General features: G+C 41.8%; 1 protein-coding gene across 5 annotated transcripts in view; it reads right to left on the bottom strand.

Annotated features, from left to right (window-relative positions):
• LOC129709943 (raftlin-like) overlaps positions 1–23,976 on the bottom strand; it is an 86,241-nt gene extending 62,265 nt beyond the window's left edge. Inside the window, exons 1-2 of one of the 5 annotated variants that reach the window (XM_055656679.1) lie at positions 23,385–23,976; positions 19,747–19,905 (exon numbers count right to left, since the gene is read on the bottom strand). In XM_055656679.1, coding sequence (XP_055512654.1) covers positions 19,747–19,894 — 148 coding nt within the window. In that variant the 5' untranslated portion in view covers positions 19,895–19,905; positions 23,385–23,976. The remainder of the gene's footprint in view (positions 1–19,746; positions 19,906–23,384) is intronic. The other 4 variants (XM_055656665.1, XM_055656673.1, XM_055656647.1 and 1 more) reach the window with 4 other exon arrangements.
• Positions 23,977–27,840: the final 3,864 nt, after the last annotated feature.

Raw genomic sequence — 27,840 nt, 5'->3', positions numbered from 1 at the left:
TATCGATTCCACATCCTCAAAGCTAATGTCCTTCCTTTCTATTGTGTTAATCTCCTCTCTAACCAGCAACGCTACCCCACCTCCTTTCCCTTTCTGTCTATCCCTCCTGAATATTGAATATCCCTGGATGTTCAGCTCCCAGCCTTGGTCACCCTGGAGCCATGTCTCCGTGATCCCAACTATATCATAGTCATTAATAGCTTTCTGCACATTCAACACATAGGACAATGAAATTCTTGCTTTGCTTCAGCACACGGAACATAGTATGCATTTACTACAATACAGATCAATGTGTACATATACCATAATATAAATATATACACACATGAATAAATAAACTGCTAAAGTGTAAATAATAGAAAATCGGTTATTATTAATCAGAGTTTTGTCCGAGCCAGGTTTAATAGCCTGATGGCTGTGGGGAAGCAGCTATTCCTGAACCTGGTTGTTGCAGTCTTCAGGCTCCTGTACCTTCTACCTGAAGGTAGCAGGGAGATGAGTGTGTGGCCAGGATGGTGTGGGTCTTTGATGATACTGCCAGCCTTTTTGAGGCAGCGACTGTGATAAATCCCCTCGATGGAAGGAAGGTCAGAGCCGATGATGGACTGGGCAGTGTTTACTACTTTTTGTAGTCTTTTCCTCTCCAGGGCGCTCAAATTGCCAAACCAAGCCACGATGCAACCGGTCAGCATGCTCTCTACTGTGCACCTGTAGAAGTTAGAGAGAGTCTTCCTTGACAAACCGACTCTCCGTAATCTTCTCAGGAAGTAGAGAAGGGCAAAAACAGGGATGTGATGCTGAAGGTTTTTAAGGTGCTGGTCAGGCCACATTTGGAAAATTGTGAGCAATTTTGGATCCCATATCTGAGGAAAGATGTACTGGCTCTGGAGAAGGTCCAGAGGAAATTTACAAGTATGATCCCAGGAATGAGTAGGTTAACATCTGATGAGCGTTTGACAGCACTGGGCCTGTACTCGCTGGAGTTTAGAAGAATGAGGGGGGACCTCATTGAAATGTGCACAATAGTGAAAGGCTTGGATAGAGCGGATGTGGAGAGGATATTTTCACTAGTGAGAGCGTCTAGGACTAGAGGTCATAGCCTCAGAATTAAAGGACGTTCTTTTAGGAAGATGAGGAGGAATTTCTTTAGTCAGAGGGTGGGGAATCTGTGGAATTCTTTGCCACAGAAGGCTGTGGCAGCCAAATCAGTGGATATATTTAAGGCACAGATAGATAGATAGTGCTTGTACTTCCGGTGGCGCTGGTGCCAGCAGCCTCCACCTACAGCCCAGTATCTTTTTGTTTTTTTGTTTATTTAGTTATGTTAAAAGTGTATTTTTTTGTGTTTTTTTGTGTTTTTATGTGGGGGAAGAGGGTACGGTGCGGGGGATACCGTACTTCAGCCGCTTCCTGGTGAGGACGCGACTATTATTTTCGAGTCGCGTCCTCCCCCCCCCCCCCTCCCCCCACAGCGGCCTACCTACCTGGATTGGCGCGGCCTTTCCTGCCGGGATCGACCGGAGCTCCAGCAGCGGCGGGACAGCGCTGGAACATCGCGGGGCTGGTGATGCCTTACCGGGGGTCGCCGTCTGGAGCCCGGAGTGCTGGACCTGCTGCACCAACATCCTGGAGCTGCGGTTTGCGGAGCTCCCAACGCGGGCGGCGCTGATGGACAACGCGGGGTCCCGTGACTCTGCCCAGCTCGACCTGTGGACTCAGGAGCTGCAGACTCCGGCAGCGGGAGGCGGCTGATCAGGAGGTCCGGGCCGCTGAGGAGGAGGATGCTCACCGTCAGGGTTCGGCGTCAGCGTTCCACCAGCCCGGCGTGAGGGCCTGAACATCGGGCCACCTGGGGCGGCGACTGCGGGTGCTCGGAAGGCCCCGACTACGGATGGACACGGAGGGGAGGCTGGCTGGACTATGGTGCCGTCCTCACCTGGGTGCCATTTATGTTATGTTGTGTTGTGGACTTTCTGTGTTTGTGCTTTTTTTAAATATTTAATTCAATTTCAATTTTATTTTTAATATGTTTTATTATTTATTTATTATTTATTTTTATTATTTTTCTTGTGATTTTTTTTTAACGATACTGCCTGTACGGGAAATTAATTTCGTTGTCTCAAAGTGAGGCAATGACAATAAAATTTGAATACAAGAATACAAGATAGATTCTTGATTAGTACAGGTGTCAGAGGTTATGGGGAGAACGCAGGAGAATGGGGTTAGGAGGGAGAGATAGATCAGCCATGATTGAATGGCGGAGTAGACTTCATGGGCCAAATGGGCTAATTCTGCTCCTATCACTTGAACTTATAACTACATTTGGAGCACTGTATTCAGTTCTTGTATTTGGAGTATTGTATTCAGTTTTGGTCACCCTGCTATAAGAAAAATGTTAAGCTGGCAAAAGTGCAAAGATTTACAAAGATGTTGCCAAGATTAGAGTTACAGAAAATGGTTGGGCAGGTTAGGACTTTATTCCGTGGAGTGCAGGAGGATGAGTGGCAATCTTAGAGAGGTGTTTAGGATTGTGAGAGGAATAGATAGATGCACAGGTTCTATTACCTAAAGTTGAGGAATCATGAACCATAGGACATAGGTTTAAGGTTTTGAGAGGAAAGATTTAATAGGAACCTGTGGGTAAACTTTTCACACAGAGGTTGGTGTGTCTGTAGAACGAGCTGCTAGAGGAGGTATTTGAGGTGGATACTATAACAACATTTAAAATACATTTGGGCAGGAACATATAAGGTTTAGAGGGATATGGGCCAAACACAGGCAGGTGGGACTAGTATAAATGGGGCACCTTGGTTGGAATGGGCAAATTGGTCTGAAGGGTCTGTTTTCCATGCTGTATGATTCTATGACTCTACTGGAAACATTTAGCATCCGTGTGTAGGATCTCGAACCTGAAACATTAACTGTTTTCTTTCCACAGATGCCACTGGACCAACTGAGTATTTTCACCCTTTGTTTGTCTTCATTAAAAAAAGAGCAGGGGCAGCTAGTTTAGGACAGCATCTTCCCAAAGGAGTAAAATGTCAGCCAATGGGTTTCATCTGCTTGGATAGACCAGAGGAGCTGGAGTCACGGCGGCATGGTGGCGCAGCAGTAGAATTGCTGCCATACAGCGCATGCAGCACCGGAGACCCAGGTTCAATCCCGATTACTGGTGCTGTCTGTACAGAGTTTGTACATTATACCCATGACAGGGTGGATTTTCTCCAAGATCTTCGGTTTCCTCCCACACTCCAAAGACGTGCATGTATGTAGGTAAATTGGCCTGGTATAAGTGTAAATTGTCCCTAGTGTGCATAGGATAGTGTTAATGTGCGGGGATAGCTGGTTGGCGCGGACTCGGAAGGCCAAAGGGCCTGTTTCCGTGCTATATCTCTAAACTAGACAAGACGCTGAGATGGGAGCAGGTAAATGGACTGAAAATCATGATAGGTTGACAGAGTAGATAGAGAGATATTGTGTTCAAGAAGGGACTGCAGATGCTGGAAAATCGAAGGTAGACATTGGTAGATATATCGTTCCCATTGGTGGAGGGGTCATGAATATGAAGACATGAAATTAAAATAACTGGCAAAGGGAAAGGAAAACTGTTTTTCACACAGTGAGTGCTTAGAATATGGAATGCACTGCCTGCTATATGGAGGAAGCAGATTCAGTCATGGCATTGTAAACATGGGTTTGGCTGCAACTGGAATACTGTGTCCAGTCCACGGGATAGCTGTGAAGGCTTTGGGGAATGTGATTTGATATATCAGCTGCCCCGGACATTTTTATGATGGTTTATTGTATTTTAACGTTGTGTTTTACCTGCTTTTAACTACTTATACTGTTCCATCAGTGACTGGATTGTTTTTAGTGTTATTATGTGTGAAATGTTTTAAATTTCATGTGCGATGCTCCGCTATTCCCTGGGAAACGTCTTTTCATTTTGCACTGTACAACTGTTGCTTGCAAGATGACAATAAAGGTTGATTGATTTGGTTGGTTGGTTGATTGATTGATTGATTGATTGATTGATTGATTGATTGGTTGATTGATTGATTGATTGAAAGATCCCCCCTCACTCTTCTAAATTCTAGCGAGTAAAACTTACAAAATTCTTAAGGGGATGGACAGGCTAGATGCAGGAAGATTGTTCCCGATGTTGGGGAGGTCCAGAACAAGGGGTCACAGTTTAAGGATAAGGGGGAATTCCTTTAGGACCGAGATGAGGAAGACATTTTTCACACAGAGAGTGGTGAATCTCTGGAATTCTATGCCACAGAAGGTAGTTGAGGCCAGTTCATTGGCTATATTTAAGAGGGAGTTAGATGTGGCCCTTGTAGCGAAAGGGATCAGGGGGTATGGAGAGAAGGCAGGTACAGGATACTGAGTTGAATGATCAGCCATGATCATATTGAATGGCGGTGCAGGCTCGAAGGGCCGAATGGCCTACTCCTGCACCTATTTTCTATGTTTCTATGCTGCCATATCTAAGCTCGTCCGATTTTTCTGCAATCGCATCCACATGCCTCTAAACAATTCCTATGCCTGTACTGGGAGATTGCTACTGGAATTGGAAGAAGTGGCAGGGCTGGAACTAATATTGTCACATGTGGTTTTGCTTGCATTGTTGGGAAGGTTTTAAATTAGAATGGCGAAACAATTGGAAGCTGAGCAAATATACAAAAGAAAGTAGAACGAAACCGGAAAAAGGAAAACAAAATCAGTGGAAATTGAAAAGCAGAGAAAAGCAAGATTAGAATTTAGACATAAACGGAGTCTGATTGTACAGCATAGAGTAAAGTAAACAAGGTTGGTGAGCTGTGGGGCATTAATAGGCACATAGAAGTTTAATAGCATGGTGGCATGTCTGGCAGCTTAATCCTCATGGCTACAGAGATTTCAGACAAGGCACAGATGAGAATTAATCAGTGACATAATCAGTTAAATAAATAATCAGAGAAATGAGAAAGGGAGATATGTTAAAATAATTATTAAATGAGTATTTGCTTTGAATTAAAGGATGAAAAAGGGTAATTCACACAGTTGGAAGTACACTTTAGAACACTAGTAATCCAAACAAAATCAAAGAGCAATTATTTAAGCAACTTCCTAACTTGCAAATGTATTAGGTCAGTTGGAGATTTCAATTACCTTAACAGTAACTGGGATACAGAAGGCATTGCATTCCTGAATTGTATTCAGAAGAACTAATTTAGCCAGGATGCAGTTAAACAAGATGGGATGATTATGTTCAGGAATTAAGCTGGGGAGTAACAGTGGGAGAACATTTTTGTGATGGTGATCATAATTTGGTTTGCTTTAGCATAGTTAGAGAGAAGAACAAGCAGGAAAGTTTTAAATGGGGGCAAGGTCAATGTTACAAGACTGTGAAGTGATTTAAGAAAATTACTGGAAAAACATGTTTTGGTGAAATGAGAAGCAGATTCAAGGTAAACATACTCCCACAAAGGAAAAAAGGCGGACCTGCCAAATTCAGTCTTTTGGAAGACAAGATACAAAGACAGTAAGAAGAGGTAAAAAAGGCAACACCAGAAGAAGAATGGAAGATAATCTAAGGTCAACACACAGAAAATGTGGAGAGCATAGAAGTGAAATCAAAAGGAAACAAAGAAAACAAATGGAGATCAGAAAAATAAATTAAAAAGTAAAATCAACCACATTCAAGGAGGTTTTATAAGACTACAGAGAACAAAGATGAAATAGTTCAATGGTTCCTTATTGTTATGTATGCACAACAAAGCAAAATTGTTTTTGCACAACCACAAATGCATGATTGCCAGATATTGGTGCCAATTGGTAACAGTGTGTGGAGGCAAAAGATATGGTGAGGTCCTTAAGTATTTTCATGTACCTTTACAAAAGGAAGATATGGCACTGATGCTACTGCGAAGGATAGGGAGTAAGAAATGCCGTGTGGGATAAACGTAGTAATAGAGAAAGTACTCTCGGGCTGAAAGATTTGAAAGGATATTACAAAGACAGACATTATCTAACTATGTGGAAAAATGTTCATAGCTAGGGTGATTCTCTTTGGAACAGAGCAGGTCCAATGAAGATTTAGTTAATAACATTAATTAAGTTGGGATGTAATGTTAAATTGTACAAGGCATTGGTGAGGCCAATCCTGGAGTATGGTGTACAATTTTGGTCGCCTAATTATAGGAAGGATGTCAACAAAATAGAGAGAGTACAGAGGAGATTTACTAGAATGTTGCCTGGGTTTCAGCAACTAAGTTACAGAGAAAGGTTAAACAAGTTAGGGCTTTATTCTTTGGAGCGCAGAAGGTTAAGGGGGGACTTGATAGAGGTCTTTAAAATGATGAGAGGGATAGACAGAGTTGACGTGGACAAGCTTTTCCCACTGAGAGTAGGGAAGATTCAAAAAAGGGGACATGAATTGAGAATGAAGGGACTGAAGTTTAGGGGTAACATGAGGGGGAAACTTCTTTACTCAGAGAGTGGTAGCTGTGTGGAATGAGCTTCCAGTGAAGGTGGTGGAGGCAGGTTTGATTTTATCATTTAAAAATAAATTGGATAGTTATATGGACGGGAAAGGAATGGAGGGTTATGGTCTGAGCGCAGGTAGATGGGGCTAGGGGAGAATATGTGTTCGGCACGGACTAGAAGGGTCGAGATGGCCTGTTTCCGTGCTGTAATTGTTATATGGTTATATGGTTATTATAAGGGGACAAATAGTGCAAAAGGGAGTGGCCAACATCCTTTAATAAAGGGATCAGAAACCAGGAGGCACCGATTTAAAGCAATTGATAGAATGATTAGAGGAATAATTATTTCTCACAAAGAGCAGGGTTTGGCCTGAAAGGATAATTGACGCAGAAATCCTCACACATTGTATCCTTACTTCTCCTGGCCCCAAAGTTGAAATGAACCCGTTATTTGTACAGTAACAGTAAGCAGTGAGTAGTTGTAGGAAACTGAGAGCAATAACCCTCCAAAGCCAATTCACAAACAGGGATGTAGCAATGATTGGTACTTTCACAATGTTCATAACAAACAACCTTCATGAAGCCCTAAGGGGTGACAAGCAGCACAACGTGTTAATTAACACCCATACACAATGGCCAGTACCAACACCTCCACAACAGGCAGGAGAATATCAAGGCAAGATAAGAAATATAAAATCAAGAAATGTAATCCTAATATAAGACTTCCGTTGTCACGTTCACATCATTGGATTTTGCATTGTAACACTGCTCTGCCATGCAAGAGGATAACCTAGCCAAATCTTTATACAATTATGGTTAGGCCACATTTTGAGTATCGTGTGCAGTTCTGGTTGTCCCATTACAGATATGATATGGAGGCTTTGGAGAGGGTGTAACGGAGGTTTTCTAGAATGCTGCCTTGATTCAAGGGTATGAGCAAAAAGGCGAGATTGGAAACATTTGGGGGGTTTTCTCTGAAACTGAAGGTTGAGTGGCAGAATTGGCAGAAATACCTCATCCTCAGCAACAATCAGCACGGGAGCACCTCAAGGCTGTGTGCTCAGCCCACTGCTTTACTCACTCTATACTCAGGACTGTGTAGCCGGACATAAGGCAAATTCCATCATCAAGTTCGCCGACGACACCACTGTTGTTGGACAAATTACATATGGTGATGAATCAGAGTATAGAAGTGAGATTGACCAATTGACCAAATGGTGCCAACACAACAATCTGACTCCCAACACCAGTAAAACCAAGGACCTGATTGTGGACTTTGGAAGGGGAAGGATGAGGACCCATGACCCTGTTTATATCAATGGGACGATGGTGGAGAGGATCAAAAACTTTAAATTCCTGGGCGTGCATATTTCCGAAGATCTTTCCTGGACCCGGCACACTGATGCATTCATAAAGAAGGCACATCAGCGTCTCTACTTCCTGATAAGATTACGGAGAGTCGGTTTGTCAAGGAGGATTCTCTTGAACTTCTGCAGGTGCACAGTAGAGAGCATGCTGACTGGCTGCATCGTGCTTGGTTTGGCAACTCGAACGTCCAGGAGCGGAAAAGAATGCAAAAAGTTGTGACCACTGCCCAGTCCATCAACGGCTCTGACCTCCCCACCATCGATGGGATCTATTGAAGTCGCTGCCTCAAAAAGGCGGCCAACATCATCAAAGAGCCACACCATCCTGGATACACATTCATTTCACCGTTGCCATCGGGAAGAAGGTACAGGAGTCTAGAAAACTGTATTGACCAGGTTCAGGAACAGCTTCTTCCCTACAGCCATCAGACTATTAAACACGACAGCAAATAAGCTCTGAACTATAACAGACTATTATTATTATTGCACTATATTTGTTTATTTATTCAGTATGTTTGAATGTGTATGTATACACACTGGACTTTTTTTTTTCTCTCCCACTGTGTACTATGTTTACATGTTCTGTTGTGCTGCAGCAAGTAAGACTTTCATTGTCCTATCTGGGACATATAACAATAAAACACTCTTGACTCTTCTTGACTTGAGTGCAGACCTAATGGAAGTATATAAAATTATGAAAGGCATAGATAGGGCACATCAGAACTATTTCCTCAGGGAGGAATGCCAAAAGCTAAAGAGCACATTTTTAAGATGAAAGGGGCAAAGTTTAAAGGAGACGTGCAGGGCAAGTTTTTTAATTCATAATGAGTGCTGGAACGTGCTGTCTAGTGTAGTGGTGGAGGCAGATATGATAGTGTTTAAGGGGATTTTAGATAGCCACATGGATGTGCAGAAAATTGAGGGATACGGATTATCAATATAGCTAATCAGTTTCATCTAATCGACTAATCAGCAGATGGCGATTGTTTTGCAGTGCACCTTTGTTCAGCCCACAAGGTTCCAGTCACTGCTACTTCAATTCTGGGTCCCATTCCTACTCCCATTTTGACCTCTAACTGCTGGAATTTAAACTAAGGATTACCTTGGCAATCTTGATTAGCACCCTAACACAAATGTTCCCTTTATTCTCTTCACCATTCCCCTACCTACAGCTTAAAAAAAAAAAATCATATAGAGCTGTCAGTAATTATTAGAAACTCCCTTGATAGGGTGAAAATCAGATTCAGATTCAGATTCAATTTTAATTGTCATTGTCAGTGTACAGTACAGAGACAACGAAATGCATTTAGCATCTCCCTGGAAGAGCGACATAGCAAACGGTTTGAATAAATAAAAAAAAGTGTCCGGGGGGGGGGGTGATTGGCAGTCACTGAGGTACGTTGTTGAGTAGAGTGACAGCCGCCGGAAAGAAGCTGTTCCTCGACCTGCTGGTTCGGCAACGGAGAGACCTGTAGCGCCTCCCGGATGGTAGGAGGGTAAACAGTCCATGGTTGGGGTGAGAGCAGTCCTTGGCGATGCTGAGCGCCCTCCGCAGACAGCGCTTGCTTTGGACAGACTCAATGGAGGGGAGCGAGGAACCAGTGATGCGGTGGGCAATTTTCACCACCCTCTGCAATGCCTTCCGGTCGGAGACAGAGCAGTTGCCATACCATACTGTGATGCAGTTGGTAAGGATGCTCTCGATGGTGCAGCGGTAGAAGTTCACCAGGATCTGAGGAGACAGATGGACCTTCTTCAGTCTCCTCAAGAAGAAGAGATGCTGATGAGCCTTCTTGATCAGAGTAGAGGTATTGTGGGTCCAAGAGAGGTCATCGGAGATGTTGACTCCCAGGAACCTGAAGCTAGAAACACGTTCCACCTCCATCCCGTTAATGTGCGTGCCGCCTCTGGACTTCCTGAAGTCTACAATGAGCTCCTTGGTCTTCTTGGAGTTAAGGGCCAGGTTGTTGTCAGCGCACCATGCTGCTAAGTGCTGGACCTCCTCCCTGTAGGCCAGCTCATCGTTGTTGCTGATGAGGCCAATCACCATTGTATCATCTGCATACTTGATGATGGTGTTAGTACCATGTACAGGTGTGCAGTCATAGGTGAAGAGGGAGTAGAGGAGGGGGCTCAGCACACAGCCCTGTGGAACGCCGGTGTTCAGGGTGAGGGTTGAAGAGGTGTGCTTGTCTAACCTCACAGACTGGGGTCTGTTGGTTAGAAAGTCCAGTATCCAGTTGCAGAGGGAGGGGTCGATGCCCAGGTTACTGAGTTTGGTAATCAGTTTTGATGGTATAATGGTGTTGAATGCTGAGCTGTAATCGATGAACAGCATTCTTACGTAAGTGTCTCTGTTGTCAAGGTGGGAGAGGGCGGAGTGAAGTGCCGTTGAGATGGCATCCTCCGTACTCCTGTTCTTGCGGTAGGCAAACTGATAGGGATCCAGTGTGGGGGGTAGGCAGCTTTTGAGGTGTGCCAGGACCAGCCTCTCAAAGCACTTGGTGATGATGGGGGTAAGTGCAACTGGGCGGAAGTCGTTGAGGCTTGCCGCAGTGGAGTGTTTTGGCACTGGCACGATGGAGGTGGTTTTAAGGCAAGTGGGGACAACTGCTTGGGCAAGTGACAGGTTGAAGATGTCAGTCCAGACGTCTGTCAGCTGCGCAGCACAGGCCCTGAGCACGCGCCCGGGGATGCCGTCAGGGCCAGCAGCTTTACCAATCAGACACGCAATTTTATTGTTAAATTGTTTGATTTAAGCAATTTAACCTACAGCTTAACATGTTTGCTTTCTTACATTTCCAGTTCTACTGAAGGATCATTGACCTGTTTCTCTTCCCATCGGAGGAGAAACCTTCATTGGAAAACAGGAGGAGGAGCAGGCCTCTTTGCTCCTCAGAAATCTGCCAATATTCAATATGAACATGGCTGATCTAGCCCTAGTCTAATCTCTGATCTTTCAACTATTTATCTACTTCCTCTTCTAACACTCCCAACCTCCCCAACCCTCCAGCGAAGACAATTCCAGAGATTCACCAACCTTGGCTGAGTCTTTCGAGCACTTACATAGAAACATAGAAACTAGGTGCAGGAGGAGGCCATTCGGCCCTTCGAGCCAACACCACCATTCACTGTGATCATGGCTGATCGTCCCCTATCAATAACCCGTGATACCACTTAACTGAACCAGTTATCCAATCATTACCATATTATTGGTCACAGGACTCTTCTGCATGCAAAATGGCCCCCACATTTCTTGCATTGCACACTTCTAAAAACATTTTGGGAGATTATGAAAGGTATTATGTAGATGTACAGGTTTCAAGTTTTTACGTCTGTTGTTTTCTCTCTTCCTTTTGTCCCTCCCAATTTCCTTGCGGAAAATAATCCTGGTATTAGCCTCTCTTACCTCTATATGTACCCAACTCACAAAAAGGTGAACCATGAAATAGCTTTAAATACAAAAGAAGTATTCAAATGAAAGTTTATTAATGTTGACATAAATTGCTGGGTTTTTTGTAGTACATACAATTAACATACTTCTGACTGTCGTGTTTCTCTCCATTTCCATAGCAACAAAGCATGGAGAAATGGAGGAATGATCACCATCCACAACTTTTCAACAACATTCAGATGTCTTAAATCAAACAATTTAACAATAAAATTGCGTGACATTGGATTTTCACCCTATCAAGGGAGTTTCTGATAATTACAGACATATATGAATTTTTTTTCTTTACTTGCTCAAGCTTAGCGATGAAAAATCCAGAGTTGAACTGAAACTATGTCTTCATCTTGTAATGAGTCAAAGGTTCCATTTATGTTATTAAACTGAGATAAAACAAAACTGAATTCATTTATTTGTTTCTGGTAATTACCCTGATCATCCCAGGACAGGGGTGATCAACATGTTTCACAGCAGAGGGAGACTTTTACCCCCATCACCCTCTCCTGGGTGTTTTTCCTCATTATCTCATAATTATTTAGGAGGTAGAAAAACGAGACATGATACGTTAGAAAGGAGGAAAACCTCCACTCTTAGTATCAAATCCACATAAATCATTTATTAAAAAGGTTTGACAAAATGTGTTAGTGTTTTATAAGTTTATAATAGGTAAGCAAGTGAAGGTGGATTTTTAAAAGAACATTTGATAAGGTAAAGTTTAATTTAAAGATTAAAGATACATCATGGAAATAGGCCCTTCAGTCTACCGTCTCCACCGACCATCGATCACCCGTTCACACTAGTTCTATGTTTTCCCACTTTCACATCTACTCCCTATATACCTGGGTCATTTTTACAGAGGCCAGTTAACCTATAAACCCACACGTCATTGGGATGTACAAGGAAACCGGAGCACCTGGAGGAAACCCAAATGGAAAATGTGCAAACTCCCTCCACACAGACAGAACCCGGGGCTCTGGTGCTGTGAAGCAGCAACTCTACCAGCTGCACCACCGTGCACCGTGGTGTCCAGTAACTAGTGGCTAGTAAGGTGGTCTAGGGATTGGTCCTGGAATGCTCGCTGTTCACAATCTACTTTGCCATAGATTGCTCTGCAGAACAAAAGACACAATTAAAGTTCTGGTTGGGTTGTGGGTAACCAAAGGTGGAAGAACTAAAGATCAAGGTGATCTTTCTTCCTGCCTGACGCAAAGTTAGTGTTACATTATGAATTATATCATAGTGCACATCTGTCTGGAAAATCGCTGTTTTGCTCAAGCACAGTTTGCAATTGAAAGTGCCCTCACTATTTTTCAGCACAACATAATTAGTTTGGGCTACCTGTGTAATCGTTTGAGAAATAAACATTTTCATTTAAATAATCCTGAAATTAGCAGCTGCACGGCTGAACTTCTGGGCAAAAGATGATGTAAATCAGAGTTACTTAAGCAATGAGTATCAAATCTAGAGAATTAAATCAGACATTAAAGTGGGGCAGAGGAACATTTGCCCAAAGTGTTGTCATTACAATCCAACTGATAAGAGAATGTAAATATGAATAGTAATCAGGTTGTAAATATGAGGGGTGGGGCAGATTAGGAACTATGAGGTGTTAGAGGAAGTAGAGAACACTTTTAAAATCGTTGATGAACACTTTGTATCAGTCTTTACAAATAAATATGCAACCAATATTTCAAAAGAAAAAGTTGTAGCGGTGATGAATGGGGTGGAGACTGGTAAGGAAGAGATTCTCTAAGAAGTGCATCAGGGATAGCTGAGTAGAGTGGTTTGGGAGATTGTCAAAGGATTTATCATGATCTTTCATTTCACCTTGGAAGAGACCCAGAGGACTGGAAAAGCAAAAAAATATACCCATATTTAAAACAGAACGTGAGGATATGCCTCGACAACTACATGCCATCCTGCTTACATTTTGAGGGGAAGCTTTAGAAACAATAATAAAGAAAAAAATTACGAGACACTTGGAAAAGTTTGTGTTAATAAGCCAGTGCAGTTAATTAAGGCAATTCCTGTTTAACTAATCTGCTTCAATTTTTAAATGAGGTAGTGAAAGTTGATAAAAGGAATGGAGTAGATGCTGATGGTTTTATGACGGTATTTGATAATGTCCCACAAAACGTGCTGGTTAGCAAATTAAAATAAAAATCTGCAGGAGGTTTGAAAATTCTGGAAGCACTCAGCAGGTCAGGTGGCATTTATGAAAAGAGGAATAGTTAACATTTCAGCTCAAAAATCATTTTATAGTTATGTAATTTTAATTCTGTTTCTCTTTTCGCAGATGCTGCCTGACAGGCTAGTTAGCAAAATTGCAATCCAAGGAATATAAAAATGGTTGATGTCAGTGTGGCTAAGAATGTGAATTAATGACCATCTTCCTGGCTGTTTGTTGCACCTCTAAGTTTAGTGTCATCAACAATTTCTTAAACATTACACCACAAATGTTTGTCTGGGTCATAAAGGCAAAAACGTGATGATAAATATATATTTTCTTCAGATTGTAGATTTTCAGTGATGGTGTTCTCCAGGAGTTAGTGCCAGTTTCAATAATACAATTTGCCGGTCAAAGGAGCAGAAAAGATACAGAGAGTGCTGAAGATATACCATTTTGCAGAAAGGAAAAGATACAATTTCGGCTGAACAGAACTCAACTAAAAATGTGCTAAAACAAGGGGACCTGTGAAAAAAATAGGTCAAAATGTCTGAAAGTGGCATGATATGATGCAATCGTGGTTAATAAAGTATTAAGGATCCCGAGCTTCATAAACAGAGGCACAAAGCACAAGAGCCGAGCGGTAAAGTTGAAACGTTATAAAATGTTGGTTAGACCACAACTAGACTACTGTATCCAATTCTGGTCAAAACAATTTAGAAGTAAAAATCCTAGTAAGGATGCAGAAAAGATTTACTCGAATGTTTCTGAGGATGTGGAATTTCAGCCATGAAGTTAAACTGGAGACCGAGTTATTTATCTGGATGCATGTAAGATTGAGAGACGTTTTGGTGCATGTGTACTAAATCGGGTTTAGATAAATGAAAAGAGAACCTGTTCTCATTAGCACAGTGTTCAATGACCAGGAAACAGAGATTTAAAGTATGGGCAAAAGTCAATGGAGGGATGGAAAGAAACCTTTAGTCATGGAGAGAGCAGTTATGATCCTGGGCTCACTGACCGAAGGGACAGCAGAAACAGGGACAACGATGAGAACTGGACAGACACACAGAGGGAAGATACTTTGCAAGGGTATGGAAAGCAAGTGAAGAGAGTGAAGGAGTGAATTGGCTGGACTACAAGGACCAGCACCAAATTATATGATGAATGGCACATATAGTTTGTACAGTGTGTTGCCGTAATACTTTTTAATTCTATCGTTCCAACCTTGTTTTGACTGGAAGGTTACACAGAAAAGCTGGAGAAACTCAGCGGGTGCAGCAGCATCTATGGAGCGAAGGAAATAGGCAACGTTTCGGGCCGAATGACTGGAAGGTATTTGGTTATGGGATTGAAGGCTGAGAGTACATATTGGGCATGAATGACCAAATCCTTCAGGATATGTGCTCCTGTGGCCTGGACTCTCTGAAACTGCCAACTATTGATTTGACCCGTCAGGCTGAGCTAGATTAGTTATGATTTTAGATGGATATCCTGGAGAATTAGTCCTATCATTGGACAAGGTGAAGAAATAGCTTAGCTTAGCAAACCTCTCTCCTTCTTGAAGAATGGTTTCTTTGACCCTCAGTAGATTAAAGATATTGAAAGGCTTTCCAACCAATAGAAATTATCCACTCTATATTAATAGGAACAAGCTAGACACAGTGAAATAATTTATAAGAAAGAACAATGCAGGTCAGGGCCCCTTTTCAAACTGCTTCATAAGTTCTAGGAGCAGAATTAGGCCATTCGGCCCTTCAAATCTACTCCACCATTCAATCATGGCTGATCTATCTTTCCCTCTTAACCCTATTCTCCTGCCTTCTCCTCTTGCGCTCCAAGGAATAGAATATCACTTAACGCTCAACCGTTAAGTGATATTTTAAGTTGCGAGTTAGATTTCTCAGTTAGATTAAATAGTGGAGTGTGGCAAGAATCGCTGAATACCACAGGTATATTCACTCCAAGCACTGTTTTTGGCTTGGAAGGAGCAAAGATATTCATAGTCCTATAGCCTGTACTAATCAACAATCTATCTATCTCTGCCTTAAAAATATCCACTGACGGCCTCCACAGCCTTCTGTGCCAATGAATTCCACAGATTCACCACCCTCTGACTAAAGAAATTCCTCCTCATCTCCTTTCTAAAGGTATGTCATTATCTGAGGCTATGGAAATATCCTCTCCACATTCTCTCTTTCAAGGTGAGATGTAATGGAGTATTCAATGGGCATCTGATACTGACATAGCAGGATTGGAATTCCATTCAGTGATGAGAACAAAGATAAAAATATCTTCATCTGGCAATCAGCTATTAAATTTCATTTTAAGTGAGTTGCAATGTAGTTACTCCAATTCAAAAGATTCCATTATCCTGCACAACCGTTGGAATGGTGGTAGTTTTTATAATCCGAATAAATTAAGGATAAATAATACTCTTCGCCAGCCAGTGTGATTGAGCATCATCTTCCCATTTACTGGACACTGTCTTCATTCATTGATGGGAGTGAGTTTGGGAGGTGTAGTGATGAAGAACTACAAGGACAGTTTTCCAGGAAGAGGTGCCACCAAACTAAGGAATTAATTGACGTGTTTTGCCACTGTAAATTAAGAGGCTGGTTGGCTCTTGGGAGGAAAGATAGAGAAGCAGCTAGGAGGGGTTGGCTATGGCATGGATAGGTCATCGAGTGAAAGGTCATCAGGGGTGTCAGGAAAGGGGTGTAAAAAAAAAAGGAAAGTAGACTATTATCTGAATGGTGGCCGATTAGGAAAGGGGGAGATGCAATGAGACCTGGGTGTCATGGTACACCAGTCATTGAAAGTAGGCATGCAGGTGCAGCCGGCAGTGAAGAAAGCAAATGGTATGTTAGCATTCATAGCAAAAGGATTTGAGTATAAGAGCAGGGAGGTTCAACTGCAGTTGTACAGGGCCTTGGTGAGACCACACCTGCAGTATTGCGGACAGTTTTGGTCTCCTAATCTGAGGAAAGACATTCTTGCCATAGAGGGAGTATAGAGAAGGTTCACCAGACTGATTCCTGGGATGGCAGGACTTTCATATGAAGAAAGACTGGATAGACTCGGCTTGTACTCGCTAGAATTTAGAAGACTGAGGAGGGATCTTATAGAAACTTACAAAATTCTTAAGGAGTTGGACAGGCTAGATGCAGGAAGATTGTTCCCGATGTTGGGGAAGTCCAGAACAAGGGGTCACAGTTTAAGGATAAGGGGGAAATCTTTAAGGACCGAGATGAGAAAAACATTTTTCACACAGAGAGTGGTGAATCTCTAGAATTCTCTGCCACAGAAGGTAGTTGAGGCCAGTTCATTGGCTATATTTAAGAGGAAGTTAGATGTGGCCCATGTGTGTTATGATTGTGTTTATAATTTGTTTGGTTGTTTTGTTGTTTGTCTTTTGCACAAAAGTCCGCGAGCATTGCCACTTTCATTTCACTGCACATATCGTATGTGTATGTGACAAATAAACTTGACTTGACTTGACTTGACTTGGCTAAAGGTATCAGGGGGTATGGAGAGAAGGCAGGTTCAGGATACTGAGTTGGATGATCAGCCATGATCATATTGAATGGCCTACTCCTGCAGGTGCAGGCTCGAAGGGCCGAATGGCCTACTCCTGCACCTATTTTCTATGTTTCTATGTGTCATGGACCAAGACAGAGACAGAGAGAGGGAGACCAAGGATAGATCAGCAAAGGCGGAGAGCATGACAGGTGTGGTATGGGGAGGATTCATTGTCAATAGCCTGGTAGGAATAGGCTGCACTTAGCTCAAATTGAGTTCAGATAAAGTTTGTGGGGGATGTGGGCAGAGGCTGTGGTATATTTGATAAGATTATGGGTGGGTTGCAGAAGCCAATGAAATAAGGACCTGCTGGAGTCAGGGCCACAGATAAAGTGATGTGAATAGATCAGTGGCAGCTAAGGACAGATGGAGGAAGCAGAGAATTCAGCAGGATACAGTAAAATGTAGAGGTGCTGATTAAGTTCAGGATATGGCCATGATATGCTTTGTGGTTACAATCATGCGGAGTGGGAAAGAGGTTGCTGGCGTGGGGGAGGAAGGATACAGGACTGAGTGAATATCCCTGCTCCTTCCAAGCCAAAACCAGTGCTTGGAGTGAACAAACCTGTGGTATTCAACAAATCTTGCCACACTCCACTATTGAATCTAACTGAGAAATCTAAGTCACAACTTAAAATATCACTTAACGGTTGAGCAGGCTAGGATTCTATTCCTTGGAGCGCAAGAGGATAAGGGGTGATCTTACAGAAGTGTACAAGATCATGAGTGGACTAGATCGGGTAAACGCACAGTGTCTGTTGCCCAGAATAGGGAAATAGAGAACCAGAGGACAAAGGTTTATGGTGAGGGGGAAAAGATTTAATTAGAACATGAAAGGTAACTTTTTTTACACAAACGTTTGTGGGCATTTGGAACAAACTGCCAGAGGAGGTAGTTGAGGCAGATACTATTGCAACGTTCAAGTAACATTTAGACAGGTACATGGGTAGTAGGATAGATAGAGGGATAAGGGCCAAACGCTGCCAGGTGTGACTGGTGTGGATGGGACATGTTGGTCGGTGTGGGCAAGTTGGGCCGATCGTCCTGTTTCCACGCCATATGACTCGATATCAGGTGGCCAGTCTTGTCTACATATTTATGCGATCTGAGCGGCTCAGGCACCATTGGGTTCAATGGAAGTGGTCAGCAATTGGTCTCCTGACAGGTTAAAGTAAAGCTAGTGGAGCTGCTGCCTCACAGCTCCAGAGTCAGGTTTATTGTCACATGTACTGAGATACTGTGAAGATCTTTGTTTTGTATGTTAGCCAGACATTTATGTATACATCAAGTCATATACCAGTACAGCAGATAGTGCAAGAGAAAAATAATCGAAATGAAGAGTAGTGTGCTGCAGCATTACCATGTGTTATGGCTCCAGGGAAAGTGTGGATTAAAAAAGTACACAGGCCGCAATGGGATAGGATGGGAGATTGAGACCATGCCCTTAGGTTATGAGAGGATCATTCTGTAGTTCTGTAGTCTGCTGTTTCTAAATTTGGTAATAGGTGCTATCTTCTTCCTGATGGGAGAGGGAGAAAAGGGAATGCAAGTGGTCATTGATTATGTTGGCTATTTTTCTGAGGCAGAATTAAGTGCAGGTGAAATGTACTTAATTTATTAAATTCCGCAGACAAATCTGAAGGTGTCGTCTATTGCTGCTATGTTGTTGATTCTACGATTTCTGCACCCTTCTATTTGAATGGGCAACTGAGAAAATGGGTTGTGGCTTACCAAAGCTGGAAAAATCTGATGAAAGCAGTCCTGGCAAAAATCTCCTCAACACTTAAGGCACCAACAGTGGAAACCAAGGTGGACACAGCCTATGAATACAAGTTCCTGGACTTCACAATAGCAGCAGAAGACAATAAGTGGCAGCCTCTTGTGTAGGCTGCATGAAGTTAGCATGTTTTCCCTCATATCACGTGGGTTTCCTCTGTGTTCTACTTTCCTCCCACATCCAAAAATATATTTATGGATTAGTAGGTTAAATGTCCACTGTAAATTGACCCCACTGTATAGATGAGGGGTAGAATCTTGGGTCATTGATGAGAATATGAGGGGGGGAAAAATGGGTTAGGGTAGAATCAGTGCAGAAATGGGTGATATATGTTCAGATAGACACAAAATGCTGGAGGAAATCATGGGTCAGGCCGCATCCTGAGAGAACATGGATAGGTGATGTTTTGGGTCAGAACCAATATTCAGACTATATGTTCATTCATGTTATATATGTTCAATAATGCCCATGCCCATGCCATGCCATGACATGCAGGTTTGAGGGTTATTTGGCTTCTGTTAATCTGTCTCTAGTGTGTCGGATGGAACTAGGTATATGTGCTAGTCGGCGTAGACTTGGAGGGCCAAAGGGCCTGTTTCCACATTGTATCTCTAAACTGAACTAAACTAAACTAAACATGGATGCTATTTATTTTGCTTTATCTCTGATTATTTTGTCCTGAATCTGTATAATTCCAAGAATAATCCCATTGGGCGACCACCTGAAAGAAGGTAAATAATCTATTCGGACACATTGAAAGATGACTGAATGCAGCATTGAAAGTGAGATAACTGCTTTACCGTTTCATCACAGACCTTTATAATTTACACAAAAGTCACAAGAATAATTCCTGTGTGTCACTTGCTCAACAATGGGATCACAATTCATGGTTTTGCCTTGTAATATTATAAAGAGTAAACATTATTGCCACTTACCACCATCTGCTGCTATTGTGAAGTCCAGGAGCTTGTATTCATAGGCTGTGTCCACCTTAGTTTCCACTTGTGGTCTCTTAAGTGTTGAGTAGATTTTGCCAGGGCTATTTTCATCAGATTTTTCCAGCTTTGGTAAGCCACAACCCATTTTCTCAGCTGCTAATTACAATAGAAGGGTGCAGAAATGATGGAATCAACAACACAGCAGCAATAAACGACACCCTCAGATTTATCTGGGAAACTTAATAAATCTTAATCAAATAAACATGCTGCTAACTTTATGAATGCTATTTGTCATAGATGTCACATTGACTTTGTTCAGTCCATTTTATCCTTCGCACTGCAGCTGGCATTGTGGAAATATTTAGAAGCATTAAATGCACAATGACTCCATTATAAAAGATTTTCCACTTCTGCTATTCTTTCTTTCAACTGTCGGCATGATTTAACTGTGTGTCACATATACAAGAGTAAAATGAATCTGTAGTCATATACTACAGTAAGAAAAACAGTGACATTAATTGATCTGTGTGTTTACTGTCACCAAAACTTCATAATAGTGTTCCTACCTTAACCACAGACCTCTTAAGTCGCAAACTAGGAAGTTGATCTTTTAATTACTGAGTTCTTTCTCCATATTTTTTAATATCAATTTGAAAATACTTAATAAATTCAGTATAAAAAACTGATTGCAAATTTTGGCAATACTGAACAAGCTATTTCCTTGTTAACCTTTTTTTCTTTTACAGCAGCTGATATTTCCATCATTTCCATTTTATTGCCAAACGCACTTCCAATTTAACAGAAATGCTACTGGAATAAATGAAATATGACTGGAATAAATTATAATTAGATAGAATTTATAACCGCATTGGAGGAGAACTTTTCCTCATTTAAATATATAGTAATGTTTTAACTCTTGATGAGTTGAAACACTTTAGATAAAACTAAAGGCAAAATATGAAGGCACGGATTAACCAGTGGGAACTTTGAAAAGCAAGATTTATAAATAATCACCAACATTAATTCTGTTTTTCTCTCCATAGACGATGCCTGACCAGTTGAGTATTTCCAGCATTTTAGTTTTATTTACGATGTCCAGGATCGGCAACATTTTATCATTTGATTCCCTTCTTTAATGACAGTTGGACAGATGCATGGATAGGAAAGGTTTAGAGGTATATGGGCCAGGCACAGGCAGATGGGACTAGTACAGATGGGGCATCTTTGTCGGCATGGGCAGCTTGGGCTGAAGGGCCTGTTTCCGTGCTGTTTGACTCCATCCAAAGTATGTCTTGGAATGATTAAAAGACTTTATGGAGGTCAAACTCACTTTAAGGAGAAATAAGAAAATAATTACTTCTTTATTTGTGAGGAAGTCAACTAAGATAAAATGCAACATTTTAGATTCCTGGAGCATTTGTCATGAGATACCTAAAAACTAGCTCGATGATAGAATAGATTACACATTTCAGATCACAGATTTGACATGTGAGAAAATAAGGGCGGGTTGAGGCAGGCTGCGATTCTAATAGCCAGCCAGTTGTTTTCCCAGCTTCATGTTACTGTCTACACCACAGTTATTTGTGGGTTAAAGGATTAAATTATTAGGACAGGCTGCATGTGTTCCTTGTATTCCCTCCAGTTGAGAAGGTCAAGAAGTCGTCTAATTGAGGTGTTTAAAATAACAACTGTATTCATTATGGTGGAGATACAGAAACTGTTTGTTCCCATGGCATTCTGAGGGATTTGGGTCATGCAGAAATTAAAACAAGAAGTGCTTTCACACAAAGGGGAGTGAGCAGCCCCAAAATTTCTTCCCCTAAAAACTGATATTGTCGGCTCAAATGAGTCTCAAGAGCGAGCACATAAATTTCTATTTGATAAGGACAAGGAAATGGAGCAAGGGTTGCTACACATGGGCAAGGCATAGATCAGCCATATCGATTGAAAGGAAAGACAGGTTTTAAGGGTTAAATGAGGGTATGAATTTGCTACAATTTTACCCATTGGTCCTGGCTGGCATGCTGCAGCGCTCCACGCATGTAATACTCATTTACCTGTAAGCTTTCTGATTGGAATATACACTGCTGAGGAGATCTGATTAGCAGAGGCGAATTAGGATCCCACTGGCTTTTAACGTGTAAATGTATTCGTTAAAAATTGGGAAAGGCAGGATCCAGTATGTTTTTTTTCAGCAAGTTTGCAGCTTCAGGACGTAGTTCTTTCCAGGGAGCTAAGGTTAAAAGGTTTTCTTAAGTCTACATTGTTATTATTTTGGTGAGTAACGGGAAGAATTCTGGAGCACTAATGGAGAGCGGTTGCATATTGAGTTATTTCACAGCAGACCTCTTGATGTACATTATTAAAGAATATCTCTGATGGATGACTGATGTGCAGTATTGCTTCTGTTATGATGGTAGAGCCCGGCTCTCAAATAACAACACATGTTCATTACCTTTAAACACATGTTTCTTAAGATTAACTTATCAAGAATGTTACCTTTGTTATTTTGTTTAGAGATTAAATTATGACAATTTTCAAATCCCATATTGATCAGTTTTATTCATTTGTCTGCGGGAAGATGCAAGTGGGAATTCACAGGCAGCCTCCACAAAGATTACTTTACCCAGCTGAGCCCAGTACTCAATTCAATGGCCCTGGCCTCACTAAGTTAAGAGTTTTGTTTTTGCCATCCTATTCACAAATTTGGGTATACTGAAATACTACGTATTTACTTGTGTTTCTTCAAAACAATTGTACAGTCACACAAATAACTGAAACAGCGGCTAATTTATAAAAAGTACCATTTAAAAAAAATGTTTTTAATGCCTACATGGTTATTATCCTTACAATGGACAATGTCATAATCTTAATGGGCTCTATAATCAGTTTCAAGCAACTGCCAGCTCTTTCAAGGGGTTATCTACGAAAAGCATGTTAAAAAATGGTCCTATGTACAACGTGATCTTTAACAGGAAAATATACACAAAATGCATACAATTTTGTAACACAAAATCATTTTTAAAATGTCAACGTTGTAATTTATGGAATAATTTTTAGGGGTTGCAAATCATAATATATTTGTTGTCAGCTTGGCAAGATTTTTAATTTAATTAATATGTAGATAATTACGTAGCCAATCGGTACCAAAGGAAATCTGTTATAATTATGCAATTATATATGGAGAAAATATTAAACAGAACATTTAACCATTTGAAGGAAGGCTAGTGCTTTTTATAGTCTATACATATAATTCTATAAATTCAAAGTAGTTTTTGCAATTTAATTATTAAATATAAAGTGACCATCCTTTCTACGTCTGTCATGAAAATGAGCAGTATTAAATACTAGAGCCCATCCTTATTTTTCAGACATTTAGAGATGACTTTGGTCCATAGACAGTTAAAGAAAGAGCACTCTTGGCAGTTTCACATCTACGAAGTAACACACTTCCTGTGATAGTTAATGAACCAAGTAAATTAAGAATTTAAACAAAAGCATTAGATTCTAAAGACCAAATAAAATGCTCTAGCAAAGCTTTAATTCTTAGCACCAAAAATTACACCACAGGGCACAACTAATATTAAACAATTAATACATGCAGCCAAACACACAAATAATTATTTATTAATTACCTGAGGAATGCTTGCCACTAAAAATGTTTCAAAGAAACCAGCAACCTTTTCAAGAATTGCATACGATCAAAATTCCTCCACAATTAAAGATACTCTCATTTCAGGAATGGAAATTACTGTCCCTGAAGGAAACTTAGAACAGCTTTACGAGCAAGAACTAACTCGCAAAGGCTGAGTGCAACAAAGCAGAATTCCAGAATGGCATATGAGGAAACCAAACTACGCAAGAAAATGGTCTGATACTTTTACAAATTTTACAATTGAAGCATTTGAATCTAAAATTATCCGTTAACTTCCTTTTGCTGTTGAAAACGTCATGCATCAAAAATTTTAATCTTCAGTACTGCGTGTTCAGTAAAACCACATCCTGTAACAGTTCAGTGTTTTTCTTTTTTACCCCTTCTTTACTGGTCCAATCACAGCTTCTTGAAGGCGACACAAAAATACCAGCCACAGTCTCGCAAAGATCCCTGAAGTAAGTGAACTGACTGAGGTGAAAGACAGAACAGCAGCCAAGAATGCATCGCAAACGGCTACCCAGCTGAACTGTGTGTGAGCTCCACTTCAGCAGCCAGATGGGGCTCGCCGGCATGCTGACTTCACTCTTCAATGAAATTCATATTTTAAGACCCAGAACAATCCCCTAAGGCTGAAATCCATTACTCCGATCTCCAGAGGAGACTGTTAAAGAGGCAACCCACTACTGGGACAATCTGTGACTAATTGAAATTTTGTTTAAATAAAACAATAGGAAGATCTGCTGGTTCAAAAAGAAATGCCACATGGGACTCAATTATCTGGTTGATGTCAAAGCAGGGAATGTTGCGGATTAACAATCCCGAAACAGTTTTACTGTAAAAGGAGGCAGAACATGCAGCTCTGTTTTTTTATAACTGGAAATTTGGGAAAGAATGATTGTCGATCATTCTCTCCCAAATTCAGATACATACCCAATCACAAAACTAGTGCACAGCCGTACCATGCAAAGCTACTGCCCTTTCATCATGAGGAGGTGCCAGGCACACTGGGAGCATTCATCAAACCCCACGATGCAGTGCATCAACCCCACAGAGGAAGGATGTTATTCAGCAGAGTTACAAGCACCAGGTCCCCAGTGAAACCAAGGGACATGGCTGAAGGGAAAGAAGCAAATGTTAGTGGCATGTACACAATCACTAGTAGCACCTTTCAAATAAAACAGAACTTTCCTGCCCCCTGTTGCTCCACATTCATGTAATTTCAAAGTAATTCATGCATAGTTTTGAAGGCAGCCTCCAGCAATGTCTGGAAAGACTTCTTGTTTAGTTACTTTTTTGCTGAGAAAATTAGACGCATCATTCTCAGCGCAAAATGTAATCAGTAAGAAGTAGTTCTGTAAAGGGACGTGAAATAAGTGTTCAGCCACCAAATGCTTACACCGTGAACTCAATGTGTTTCAGATGATTGTTTTAGCAACATCAGTGCCGGATTTACGTATAAGCTAAACAAGCTATAGCTTAGGGCCCCCACTTTCTAGGGGGCCCCCCGAAAAAAATTGATGGGCCTCGAGGTCTAGGGGGGCCTCCGGCCAAGGCAGAACACCTACCGTTCAACTCTGGGCGGCCCCCCTCTCTATCTCTCTCTCTCCATCTCCCCCCGCTATCCGTGTCCGGGCAGCCGGGCTCCGCTCGCTCCTCATCCGCCGGCACGGCTGGCCGCCTTGCACATGCGCACAACCACGGCCAGCTCTTCATCGGCCGCCCTGCGAATGCGCACTGCAACGGCAACTGGTCGGCGCTGGGCACTTTCTCGCTCGCTTTGAATTGTGGGAGATTTGGCCGCCATGGCTGTCCTGTCGTTGGGGGCCTCACAAGTGGAACAGCTTAGGGCCTCTCTTCATCTAAATCCGGCACTGAGCAATATAATCGATATGATAATGGTACACATTTAATGTGGAATGATCATAGTAGAGCCTAGTCTCCCTCTGCCATTGGATCAAGACCTTGGTCTGTGAACACAGAACTGTAACACATAGAGCCTTCACCACACCATGTCTGTGCAGACCGTTGTGCCAATTTAAACTCATCCTTTCTGTCCACACACAATCTCTATCCTTTTATTCCCTGCCTCTTAAACATTGCTATTGTATCTGCTTCATTCACTTTCCCTGGCAGTGAGTTCCAGGCACCAACTATATAAAACAACTTGCCTCTCCTTTAAACTTTTTCCCTCTTAATTTAGACTTTAGAAATGCAGCGCGGAAACAGACCCTTTGGCCCACCAAGTCCGCACCAACCAACAATCCCCGTACACTGTCACTATCCCACAAACTAGAGACAATTCTACCAAAGCTAATTAACCTACAAATCTGTATGTCTTTGGTGTTGGAGGAAACCAGAGTGCCCAAGAAAACCTATGGGGTCACAGGGAGAACATACAGCATCCATAGGTACAGCACCCATAGTCAGGATTGAACTTAGGTGTGGAAAGTGATCGAAAAGGATTCTGTGTATTGTGATGCACCGGCATGAGCAAGAGCCAATAGACAATGGTGCACGAGTAGGCCATTCGGCCCTTCGAGCCAGCACCTCCATTCAATGTGATCATGGCTGATCATCCCCAATCAGTACCCCGTTCCTGCCTTCTCCCCATATCCCCTGACTCCGCCATCTTTAATAGCCCTATCTAGCTCTCTCTTGAAAGTATCCAGAGAACCTGCCTCCACCGCCCTCTGAGGCAGAGAATTCCACAGACTCACAACTCTCTGTGAGAAAAAATGTTTCCTCGTCTCCGTTCTAAATGGCTTACCCCTTATTCTTAAAATGTGGCCCCTGGTTCTGGACTCCCCCAAAATCGGGAACATGTTTCCTGCCTCTAGCGTGTCCAAACCCTTTATAATTTTATATGTTTCAATAAGATCCGCTCTCATCCTACTAAACTCCAGAGTGTACAAGCCCAGCCGCTCCATTCTCTCAGCATATGACAGTCTCGCCATCCCGGGAATTAACCTTGTAAACCTACACTTCACTCCCTCAATAGCCGCCAGGGACAGGTCAGTATAAGGACCACTGCTGGATGAAATCATCTCACAGCTTTTTTGAGCTGGGTGGGGATGCATATGCAAGTGACCCTGCCCTGAAAAAAACATGAATGTCTCACATCACAATAAAGACAGGGACGGAAGGCTTCCTTTAGAATTTCTTCATTGCACATGAAAGAATGAAAAAATATTCCTCCATCTTGTTAGGTGTTCTCTATACTACATCACCAGTAGGCATCATATCTATGAGGATGTTCATAAGTTCTACGAGCAGAATTAGGCCATTTGGCCCTTCACGTCTACTCTGCCATTCAATCATGGCTGTTCTATCTTTCCCTCTCAACTCCATTCCCCATAACCCTTACTAATGAAGAATCTGTCAATCTCTGCCTTAAAAATATCCATTGATTTGGCCTCCATAGCCGTCTGTGGCAATGAATACTACAGATTTACCAACCTCGGACTAAAGAAATTCCTTCTCATCTCCTTTCTAAGGGTACGTCCTTATATTCTGTTGCTGCTCCTGCACCCTGGCCTTTCCAATGAAAGCTAATGTTACCAGCTGGAGTAACTGCTCAACATGTCCCAAACTGAAAGGACCAATGGACTGAATCTACCACGAGGTGTGGTGCACAAATCAATCAGGCTGGTGGACTGAAGATGTATGAGTGGCAAATGTGGTATGGGAGAGGTACATTTTGTCACATTGCAGCAGTGAACACATTTTCTTTTTCAGCATCCTCTCAACCTACCAGGATGACCAGGGCAACTGAAGTGCAACAATCCAGCTGTGGTTCACCTTTTCCAACACCACGAAAACCCAGACTATCAAGACCCTGTTGAACCCAACATAATCAACAACAGAAAATGCTGAAAAGATTTATCAGTCAAGTATCTGTAAAGAGAGAAACAGTTGTTTCAAGATACTCTTTTGTCTGAATTGCAAATTTTTTAGTTGTGGCGTTGATGACATTACAAGGAGAGCTGCTTTAAGAAGTAGTAGAATCAGCAAAACTTCTGAAAGGAAAAGTGCTAATAGTTATCATCTTGATGATAAGTTATATCAAAGCACTTTTTGGGTGTTGCATTAATCACATTTGACACTGTGGGCTGAAGTGCGCTTTCAGAAGTATTCCTGAGTCTGTAATATCATATGACATCAGTGCCCTCTATAGTGTTTGGGACAGACCCATCATTTATATATTTGCCTCTGTACTACACAATTTAAGATTTGTAATAGAAAAAAAAAATGGTCAGATTTTATTAAAGGCCATTTTTATACATTATGGTTTTGTCATGTAGAAATTACAGCTGTGCTTATACATAGTCCCCCCATTTCGGGGCACTATAATGTTTGGGACACATGGCTTCATATGTGTTTGTAATTGCTCAGGTGTGTTTAATTGCCTCCTTAATGCAGATATGTGAGCTTTCAGC

Source organism: Leucoraja erinacea, chromosome 2, assembly GCF_028641065.1.
Source record: "Leucoraja erinacea ecotype New England chromosome 2, Leri_hhj_1, whole genome shotgun sequence".
Classification (NCBI taxonomy): domain Eukaryota; kingdom Metazoa; phylum Chordata; class Chondrichthyes; order Rajiformes; family Rajidae; genus Leucoraja; species Leucoraja erinaceus.
This window is presented reverse-complemented; position numbering and strand designations above follow the sequence as displayed.